Raw genomic sequence first — 11,390 nt, forward strand, 5'->3', positions numbered from 1 at the left:
CACCCGAACGGATGGCAACCCGATCGGATAGCCATCCGATCGGGTAGCCATTGTCACTTCACAACACATATGTCATCCGACCGACCGGCCATCCGATCGGACAGCCGTCCGATCGGATAGCCCCTCGACCCGGTGACTATTTTAACACTTTATTCAACCTCGACATGCTGCCCGACTCTTACCCTATTGCAATCTAATCAGGCTAATCCTTAAAAGAGCTCCCTTTGATCCAATAACAGTTGCGACTGTTAAGCAATCACTGTGAGTATACTCGATCCCCTTTTACTTTAAACTTTTGGGGTGTAACATGTATTCTATTAAACTAAATACTTTTGCCAATCTATACTCTATCCTGTGTGTTTGTGAAAACTTGTGCGTTCTAGTATTCTATTTGTGCTATGTGACGTTTAATCCAGGGTGTTTAGTTCCGCCTTAACAATAGTAGCGCTATAGGGGGTGCACCTCTCCCATTATTCTTCGGGGGTATTGTTAGGATGATTCTAGTTTACCTTGAGTCTTGGGTAAACACTAAAGCATCGGGATACTTGGGCTATCACTACGTGGACTGCGACACTAGCATAGCTGAAACTATTCTTATTGCTTACACTATGGATATGAGTTGTTTTTAATCTATTATTCTATTATCAAACTTGTATACTCGCCAATACTTTTGTATTGATATTTTAATACATGTTGCAGGCTGATAAGTTGCTGAGGAACGTGGAAAAACAAGCTAGGATGATGCTCTAGAAACGTCGCCTAGTTAACTTAGTATTTTGAAACAATTTGAACAATTTATGTTTGGTTTGTAATGTGATAATTGTGACGATGTTTTAGACTATTTGCATAAAATCTTTTAATCATTATCAAAACAAATAGCGTTGTGGAAATCTCATGAACAATCTGAACGCTTAGTGCTCGCACCCCGATGTTTCCGCCATCGGTTGGGGTGTGACACATCCGGGCCCACCGAAAATCGAGGTGTGACATTTAAGCGATCTCGAATTTGATGCATTTAACACTTCAATGCCATAAACCTACTATAGACTTTTATTTAAAAAAACCTTTGTTGGGATTATGGAATCATATACTTTTGGATTATCTTTTGAATTGAAACTATATTTTTATGAAATTATAAGGTTAACTAGTAAACTCAGTTGAACCATCCGATACAGCCGATTGAATCATCTATGAGCTTAACCTGATAGATCAAAAAATCGGTTTTTAAAACATTGGGTTAACCATCAAACCGAACTGTTTTAATCGATCCAACCAACCCAACAAGCCAAAACCTTTATCAGCCGGCTCAAACCCGACTCATTACACAACCAAACCCCCCACAATGATCAGCAGCACTAGCACATTCTAGCCTCTAGCCTCAGCGCGTGTATCCCCACACACCAAGCGCGTGCTCCAAACACCTCCACCTTCCCTCTTGCCTTGAGAAAGGGGGTATCTCACCGTATACACCCCCCACACCTTTCTCCCACACAAACACACAGACGCACCGAAGACGAAATCGGTATTCTCTCACGCATTCTACAGCTTCCGATTGCTTGTTCGTACATCTAATCTCGTTTTTCTTCACGCAAATCGACTTCTTATTTGAGTTTTAACTGCAGACGAACAAATCGAACGATGAAGGTTTTTGTGAAGACATTGAAGGGCACGCACTTCGAAATCGAAGTGAAAGGTGAAGATACGGTTAGTTTCGATTCAATTCCGCTTGTTTTTCGTTGATTTTGATCGATTCGTGGTGGTTTTATGTGTAATTGGTGAGGAATTAGGGTTTTATGCGGTTGTATGATCTCGAGGTTTACGAAATTAGGTTTAGAGCATCGATTTGTGGTTCTGGAACTGTGAAAGTTGTCATTAGATTGTGCGTTGTTGATTTAGGATTTGAATATTAATCGGTATGGTTTGAAACGTATGTGATTGCGCGGTTACGTTTTGTTATATGAATTGTGTGATTAGGTATGAAGATGACTGTGTATTGTTCTTCAAGCTTTGAAGGTGTAGTTTATAAAACTACAGTAACTAAGCTTGAAAAACAATACACAGTCATCTTCATACCTAACCACACAAATCATATCACGAAAGGTAACCGCACAATCATATACGTTTCAGACCATACGAACCGAGACTAACAATCTAAAGTTTTGTTGAATTGTATAAACTGTTTATACAATTATACAGTTGAATTCTGAATATTGAGTATCTGTTGAAGTTTTATCGGATTGGAAGGTTAAATATGTGGTTCTGGTTATATGCTGTTACCTGATTAGAGAAGTGAGTGGTAATCGCATCTGACATAGTGGTAGTACCACACCCATGTTTCTGGCTCACATAGCTACATAGTTGTTTTTGTTTTGTATAGGGTAAGTTAAGTTATGTTGGGAATTACTGAAGTTTTGAATGGTTATGTCAATGAACTGGTGTCGTAGGGGTTAAATTGATTGGTTTCTTAGTTTGGGAAGCAGTGGCAGTCACAGTTTTGGTAGGATAGCATTGGAATGCAGAAATTTATTGAAGTTGTAACTTGCTTTGTTTTGTTGATTTTAAATGTGAATTCAACGGTTAGAAGCAGTCAACAAGTGGCCATGTTTAAACTAATACAATTTATCACGCGCTTCGTAGCGAATCGACCATATCTTGCAATATATGCTACTTAGCGACTCTATGGCATGATTATAGCGGGGTTCCGACAACGAAGTCCGACCCCGGTGCTGTAATTTCTTCCGGAAACCTGCTGGAAACCAGGAAGAAGAAGAAAAGAAGAAGGGCGGCTGCGTGTTCTGTGTTTTAGCTTTTTAGGGTTAATAACTTTATGGATTTTAACCTTTAACCCCTCTATCTTTTCATTAGTCAACGTATAGTCCCTAAAACTTGTAAAAATTTACATAAAAGTGTAAAATTAGTTTGTGTCTTTTAATATTTAACCCCCTCTATTTTCACTAGTTTACATTTGGTTCTTAAACTTAAAAATTTATACATAAAAAGTCTAAAATTAATATTATATATAATTATATATATATATATATAAAAGTATTATTGGCTATTTTTTATATCCTAAATTTTTAACTACCTTATCACTAAAGACGCAATAGCGGGTGCTATTTCGTCGCTATCGCTATGTAGCATATAATATAGGTACCTCGTCGCTGTTTGTCGCTATTCGCTATCGATAACTACGTTTACACCCCACCTTAATGGGGTTAACGTGACCAATTGATACCAACTTAGCAGCGGAAATGAATTTTATTACGTATTTACATAATGAGTGTCTGCGTACTTTCAAGGAAACTTAAGTAGAGTTTCTAATAAAACAGGTACCAAAAAGTTTTTAGGAATTAAAAATCTTCAACTGGTTTCTCTTATAAGTTTCTTCTTGTTTTTAGAGTTCCCTTGTCTGGTGTTCACGTAGATACATGCTTAAAAACATACGTCGGCTATTTCTGGGCAATTTATGAACCTAACAATATATCAAAACATTATAGAACATATCATGAATGTGTAAACCAACATTTTGCATGCAAATCATATTTCACATTCTAAGTAACTATCCGTCCATAGATCTAGGTTTGACTATGTATATACCCAATAACTGCTTTACATACTTCTGTATAATAGTATAATACGAAATCCTTGTCCTCCTCAGCGCATATGACTGGTACATCCGAATTAATCATATGATTTTAATTAGCATGTGTGCAACTTTCAAGATATTAGCATATTTCAAAGAGTTACACTTTTTGGCATATATTCCAGTTTTGAAAGTATGTACATAAACTTACCTGCTGAATGTTTTCCGGGTATTCTTTAGCGCCTCCGATTTATAACTCCAATCCGTCTAACTACACATAAAACCTATGTTGTAATCATTACATTTAAACCTTCGTTTCTAAATCCCGTTTGTGATATCTAGAGGCAAAGTTTTGTCGATACCAAGTATATGTTATGTTTATCAGTAATTCCTAAGTATTAAATACACATTTTTAACCAAAAATCAAATGTCCGTATTCTGTTTTGACTTGTACGGTGTACCCGTCCCTATGAGCAAGGTTTAAAAAAATGGAAACGAGTTTCGAGGCGTTTTCCCTTCGCCTCACGAGGCGTAAGCCTCGAGGCGAACCGAGGCGTAAGCCTGAGGCGGAATTAAAAAATAAATATAAAAATTATATATCTTCTAAAATTAATAATACTAACTAAATTCATCATCAAAAACACACATAAAAAAAGACATAAATTGCTTGAAATTGATACAAAAAGTCAAAAACATCAAAAACAAATATCAAAAACCCCTGAGGCGCAGCCTTTTTAACGCCTCAGCCCCTCTGAGGAGCATGTACAATAGAAACCCCCTGAGGCGCACCTCAGAATCGTTTTTTGGGCATTTCGCCTCAAGGCACGCCTTGAGGCGCACACCTCAAGCGTTTTTTAAAACCATGCCTATGAGTACCACCATACTCAGCTTAAGAACTCCAAGTCGAGCTGTTTAAAACTCGTGTTCAACTACAGATAATTTTTCATGTCGAAACAGTAGTGAGTCCTTGTGGTTCAAGTTTGGTTGTGATTTCTGGTCTTCAAAACTGTGTATATATACAGCAGAATGACTGACAGGTGTTGGAATGGTTTTGTTTAGGCTATAATTTTTAATGTTTGAATTGTATTATTTTGAATACATTGGTATTGATTATGAAATCAATGTTTGGTACAATCAAATAGTAGGTTTTTTGTTTGCTTGAGGTTTGACTTGCGTGTGTTCCATCCTCTTTCAGTACGTAACATATCAATGCTAGGGGGTCTACGGATTAATGGTCCTTGAAGATACAACCTCATGCCCATGCTCTACATTCTTGTTACCAACTAAGACTGAATCTAGTATATTTCATATGCTAGCCATGTTGGTTTCTGAACTTTGTGAGAGATAAGAAGTGCTGCTTGTTGTTTTGCGTCAATGATGTTTGCATGGAAGTGTTGGTGACGCACTTTAGGAAAATTGTTACATGCGTAATTGTTCTTAACTATAGTGATACGTTTTTAGGGAACTTGTGAGATCAGGTTGCACCTCGTAAACCATTTCGCACTTCCAATCTACTAGTCAACTAAGTATGTTCAATCCGCTAGAACTTATCATTATCACCATCTCTCTTCCATTTTGGTCTTCTATCTTACAAACGTAAATGGACTTGTATCACTAAAGAAAAATCAGAAGTGGCAAATTATAATCTTAAGTCACACAAACATACGGTTTACGTTTAGGCTATCTAGTAACCTAGGTCTCTACTTCTCTTAGAGTATAGCTCTGATGTTCTCTTAGACATGTTGATATTGCAGGCAATTTATAATATGGGCTCACGCTTCCTTAAACGCTTCACCATAGTTGCAGGGGTTATTAACTTATGGAATATTGGATTTTAATAATCCCAACTATTCTCGTTGGCCGCCAACAGTCACACCTTAAAAAATAACAACCGGCAGTCCCAACTATTGACATATTGTCCACCAATGGACCCTGACTAACAGAACCCTAACGCCGATAGTTTCCGGTCGCCGGAAAACCGTTTTTGTACAGAAAAAGGTTTCTAAAGGTCCGATCTAAGGTTACAAAGAGGTTTGAGACGAAAATGTTGAGTTTCCGGCCAAAAAGTTGAGTTTTCCGGCCAAAAAGGAGTTTTCCGGCGACTTTAATAATTGGGGCTTTTACTAGAAAAAGGTTCCCAAAGGTCCATAATAAGGTTACAAAGAGGTTCGGGACAAAAATGTTGAGTTTTCCGGCCAAAAATGAGTTTTACGGCCAAAAAACGTTTTTCTGGCAACGAGAGACTAACGGCGTTAGGGTCTGTTAGTCAGGGTCCATTGGAGGCCAATATGTTAAAAGTTAGGACTGCCAGTGGTTATTTTTAAAATTGGGCTGTTGGCGGCCAACAGCAAATAGTTGGGATTATTGAAATCCAATATTCCTTAACTTATTAGTAGATGCCAATCATTTCTCCAGTCGTTGGTGATGTGGAATTTGCCTATGGTGTTACAAGAACCTAGTGTTGTAACTGGTCGAAACTACCAGTCATTCATATAAAAGCATTGCTATGTACATGAATCAGGATGCATCATGTGACATTATCGTGAGTCGTTACACGCAGATTCTTTTCTGCTCGACTCAAGAGGGTCGGATGTTGCTCTGTTACTGATTTCATCTCTCAGCTTCACACTATCTCACATCATAAGTATGCTAGATGCCCATCATATCTCGTAATTCTTTTTGTTTTAGTATTCCCAATAGTTTAGCATTGTATTACAATTAGCAAATCTCTCAAGGTATCAGCTTAAGTTATAAGCAAAAGCTGGTAATTTTACTAGACTGTAATACAGCTAGCTTCCTCAATATTCAATTTGCTTGTGTAATGAGAGTTGTTATATTTGACTTGCAGAGGCTGCTCCGATAACATAATGATTAATTTGTTACATGTCCTTATACCTAAATAAACACCGACTTATTTACTTAGTTACATTGTGAAGATGCCTAGAGTATGCAACTGTTAAACACTCTTCACATTTTCTTCTGTTGTTTTAAATGCATATTTATAGAATTTAGTTGTTTGAGCTCATAGCAAAACTGACGAAACAGAAAGCAACATATTTAGATCCTTTAATGGCAACTTGAATAATATGCTCTACGCGGTTTGCATCTTCTGAATTCTATGATTGGTTATGATAAAAAATACCTTTGTTAACATGTTTGATGTGATTGAAGCTGTGCACAAGGTAGTAAGATAGTGTGTGATGGTTCATGCAGGTCGCTGATGTGAAGAAAAATATAGAAACTGTTCAAGGATCAGATGTTTATCCTGCTGCACAACAAATGCTTATTCATCAGGGTAAAGTGCTTAAAGATGGCACCACCTTGGAAGAGAACAAAGTTGCTGAAAATTCTTTTATCGTCATTATGTTATCTAAGGTAAAATTAAGCCCCCGTTTTTTCTACAGACACCAAAATATAATTTATCCGTATAAAGTGTAAAATGTCATTTTTGTCCCTGAGGTTTGAACAGTTTTGCAGTTTTTGTCTAAAGGTTTGTTTTTTCGCATATGGATCCAAAAGGTTTGAAATCTTACTATTTTTATCCGGCTCATTAACTCCATTCATTTTTCTCTGTTAAGTCAGGGGTATTTTCCCTTTAAGTGCATACTTGTACATTATGCTAAATGCTTGTACATTAAGTGAAAAAGACTGAATTGCCCTTTAAGTTTACAAAAAAGACGAGAATCCCCCTGACATAACGGAGAAAAATGGATGTAGTTTACGAGCTAGATGAAAATGGCAAGATTTCAAACTCTTTGGATCAAGATGCGGAAAAACAAACCTTTGGACGAAAGTTGTAGAACTGGCCAAACCTGAAGGACGAAAATGACATTTTACTCTTTAATAAAAATGCCACTAAATGGAAACTTATTGATGACGGATGCACACCAGGACATAAGTTCCTTGATCTGAGTTATGTTTGTATAATTATTTTTAATTTCTTTCCAACCGTGACTACAGAGTAAGGTACCCTCTGGCCAAACTTCAACAGCAGCAACTGCCCCTAAGGTATCAACTTGTTTGTTTAACTTCTATTGTCTTCCAATTTTAGTCCTGTTCAAGCATCTCATTGATGTTTCTAAAGTTTGTATGCGATATGCTTTGAACGGTTTGAACCTATCATGTCATGCAGGCACCTCAGACAAGTGCCACTCCCCCTGCACCGGCTGTCACTCAAGCTCCTCCTCCAGCTGTGACACCGTAAGCTTAATCTGTACATGTTTGTGCACTTGTAAGTTATAATCAAAATGCAATTTCTTCTAGACAACACACTTTCCTATTATTGCAGGCCTGCAGTTGTTCCTTCTGCTCCAGATTCAGTAACTATTTCGAATGCTCCGTTAGTATTTCTCCAAAAGACGGAATATCTAATCCATTATTAAAGCAATAAACACTCATATGTTAGTGATGGTTTGATTATAGGGCGGAGAATGTATATGATCAAGCAGCATCAAATCTTGTTGCTGGAAGCAATTTGGAGGGTACAATCCAGCATATTCTCGATATGGGTGGTGGGACCTGGGATCGCGATACAGTCGTTCGTGCTCTTCGTGCTGCTTTCAACAATCCGGAAAGAGCTGTCGAGTATCTGTATTCTGTAAATTCTTAGAAACCTTTTTATATTTATATTGAGTAAAGTAACGTATGGTCCCTGTGGTTTATTAAAATTTTGGGTTTGGTCCCTAGTTTTCCAAAAGTACACAAATGGTCCCTGTAGTTTGCACTTTGTAAAGCATTTAGTCCTTAACTTAGACATGCTAAAATCTTTAGATTTGTTGGCTGGGGACTAAATTTGTTACAAACTGCAAACCACAGGGATCATCTGTGTACTTTTGGGAAGCTAGGGACCAAATCCAAAATTTTAGTAAGCCACAGGGGCCATCCGTGTACTTTACTATTATCTTTTCTTTGAAACTAAACGTGCAGTAGATAATTTGCGACCCCTAAATATGTCATCATGTCAGGGTATTCCTGAGCCAGCCGAGTTGCCTCCAGCTGCAGGGGCTTCACCGGTGCCAGGTGTGCAGGCAGTGAACCCCCCTGCTCAGGCCCCGCCAGCTACACAACCAGCAGCTGTGCCTTCTGCTGGACCAAATGCAAATCCGTTGGATCTCTTTCCTCAGGTATTTTTGTTTGCTAGTGAATCTGCCTATTTTCATCTGGAACGTTTTTGTAAACGATAAGGTTGTTACATTTGGCCTAGGGTCTTCCTGACATGGGTGCAAATGCTCCTGCCGGTGCCGCTGGAAACCTTGATTTTCTCCGTAACAGTCCGCAGGTAATCCCACACCTACACACATGGATACTTGGGGTTCAAGTAAATTAATAACCATTTATTTTCCACTTTTCAGTTTCAAGCACTACGAGCTATGGTGCAAGCTAATCCACAAATACTGCAGGTATTATATCAAAAAATGTTTTTTTGTTAAATGTGTACACACACACACACACACTAACACAGTCACATGACAGCCAATGCTGCAAGAGCTGGGGAAGCAAAATCCTCACTTGGTGAGACTCATTCAAGAGCATCAGGCTGATTTTCTTCGATTGATCAATGAGCCCGTTGAAGGCGGAGAGTATGTTTCATATGTCGATTCCTAATCTTCTGTACTTGTTTTATTTTATCTACTGTTCTTAACAGCTTCTATATTTCAGAAATGTACTTGGAGATCTCGCTGCAGCAATGCCACAGGCGGTGACTGTTACACCCGAGGAACGTGAAGCCATTGAACGGGTGAGTCATATTTTTCTTTCTCTAAAAAATTATAAATACCCCTGATAACTTACATAATATCATATAGTATCAAATATATCCATTCATTTTCACCAACTTTCATATTTACCCATTTTTATTAAATACAATTTAAAATACGGCCATTACACCCTTCTCTTTCTCCTTACGCCCCAAACTTTTTTATCTTGATGCTAGTTCCAAGAGAAGGGGGTACAAATGTCGTAAAATTGGAAAAAAAAGGCATTATTCGATATTAAGATCATCCGTTGGGTGAATATGATATTATACCAAGTTTTTAATGGATATATGAAGTTATCCTTAAAGAAACATTAAAATGGAAAAAAAAGTGAAAAAAGTGGTTACGAGTTTAAAAAAAAGTGACGCTGATGTCTGTTTCAGCTTGAAGCTATGGGATTCGATAGAGCGCTAGTATTAGAGGTGTTTTTCGCGTGCAACAAGAACGAGGAACTGGCAGCCAATTACCTATTAGATCACATGCACGAATTTGAAGACTAGTTATAGTGTTGGTTGATAAAATGGTAAGTAATCGATCCCGGTGGTTATTTTTCCGGGTTCTTTTTTATTTCCGAGCTGCGGAAATATGGAGGGGTGTCAGGAAAGACCATAATTGGATTGTAACTGGATTATCTCGTCTCGTATTTAATTCGCACTTGCTTTGTATTTTGGACTTTGATATTTTGTCTTTGTATGACAATAGTGGTGTTGGTCTCTTCATAGTCTCTATATAGTTTGGCTACCAATTGCCATTTCATAGAGGGAAAAACCCAATGCCGACGGTAAAACCCGAAACAGAAGTTTTTGGGGGTCTCTTATTTAGGACAAGGCGGGGAATGGTTCCGGGCCTATATATGCTATATGTTCAACACGGAGCCAATTTTAAGTAGAGATGTAAGAAATGCACGGCACTAATACTCCGAACTTTCAAATAGCATGCCATTTATCTCTCTAATCTACAATGTACGTGTTCATATGAAGAGATGATCACATGAACAATCCACTTATTTGAACACTACTCGTAACTAATATATTCTTTCTATTATCCTAGCTATATATTATAATCTAACACTTGCGTTGCAGTCGAATTGAGAGGAAATTGAATGTTCGGACCAGAGTGCAAAATGCATCAACATAAAGAAACCCATAAGGGAAGAAATAAGGATGCGGTGACAATCATCGTCGTGCTAACAAGTGCAAGATGTGTAGCGACATCACTCGAACATTAAGAATCTCATTGCTAGCAAAGGCTATTGACGAAATCGATGATGACAAGGCTATCGTGAGAGATGTCGGCTATCGTGAGAGATGTCAATTGGCGTGGTAGCTATCACAAGAAAAAGAAAAAGGAAAGCTAACCACTAAATCTCAAACAATTTCCATCAAAGGGATAAGGCTACATCACATCCCTAAACACTTTCGATGCTTGGGATACACACATCTAGCTAGCTCACTTGGTTATTTGTAGATTTAGTAGGTTTTAGTCTTATTATTTTCATATTCATGACCAACTGAAATCATCAACAAAGTTAGTGATTTTGTGCTTTGGTGAATCATCTAATGAGGTTAAATGGATGGAATTCATCCTACCTCCTTGCATGACTATTCTCATGGTACCTAATTTTACATTTATATACGTTAACTCTAAATTCCGAATCTAACCCGTTAAACAAAAACCAAAACTCACACGCCTTCGTTTCCCTCCTAGGATAACTTCGGTGTTCCAAAACTCAAGACTCGTCAAATCACCATGTGGAATTTCTTCGCAAACCGTGATTATACAGGACCATCTTTCTGTTGCCACACTTTTGGGTGTAATATATATACACCGTATTAAAACTCACACAATCACACATAGGAAAATACTTTATTCATCCAAACAAATCCGTTAATACATGCTTTATGCGTTCATACTTTAGGAATACATGCATACTAGAAACCATTATTGCACTATACTTTGTCATTAACTTCGTACGCGCCTACCTTAACATGTATAACGCTATAGGTGTAGACACCGCTCTTGTTGGGTATATGTTAAGTAATCATACAAAACAG

General features: G+C 37.8%; 1 protein-coding gene across 1 annotated transcript; it reads left to right on the plus strand.

The window, feature by feature from the left end:
* Window positions 1-1,341: 1,341 nt before the first annotated feature.
* Window positions 1,342-10,055, plus strand: LOC110911440 (ubiquitin receptor RAD23d-like). The gene is made up of 13 exons (XM_022156059.2): window positions 1,342-1,522; window positions 1,623-1,704; window positions 6,797-6,958; window positions 7,544-7,591; window positions 7,716-7,783; window positions 7,872-7,922; window positions 8,006-8,180; window positions 8,548-8,706; window positions 8,787-8,861; window positions 8,935-8,982; window positions 9,056-9,162; window positions 9,242-9,320; window positions 9,720-10,055. The coding sequence occupies exons 2-13, from the start codon at window positions 1,639-1,641 to the stop codon at window positions 9,834-9,836; spliced, it is 1,155 nt and encodes a 384-aa protein (XP_022011751.1). The 5' UTR covers window positions 1,342-1,522; window positions 1,623-1,638; the 3' UTR covers window positions 9,837-10,055.
* The last annotated feature ends 1,335 nt before the right edge of the window (window positions 10,056-11,390 follow it).

The sequence above is a fragment of the Helianthus annuus genome, chromosome 15 (genome assembly GCF_002127325.2).
Source record: "Helianthus annuus cultivar XRQ/B chromosome 15, HanXRQr2.0-SUNRISE, whole genome shotgun sequence".
NCBI lineage: Eukaryota > Viridiplantae > Streptophyta > Magnoliopsida > Asterales > Asteraceae > Helianthus > Helianthus annuus.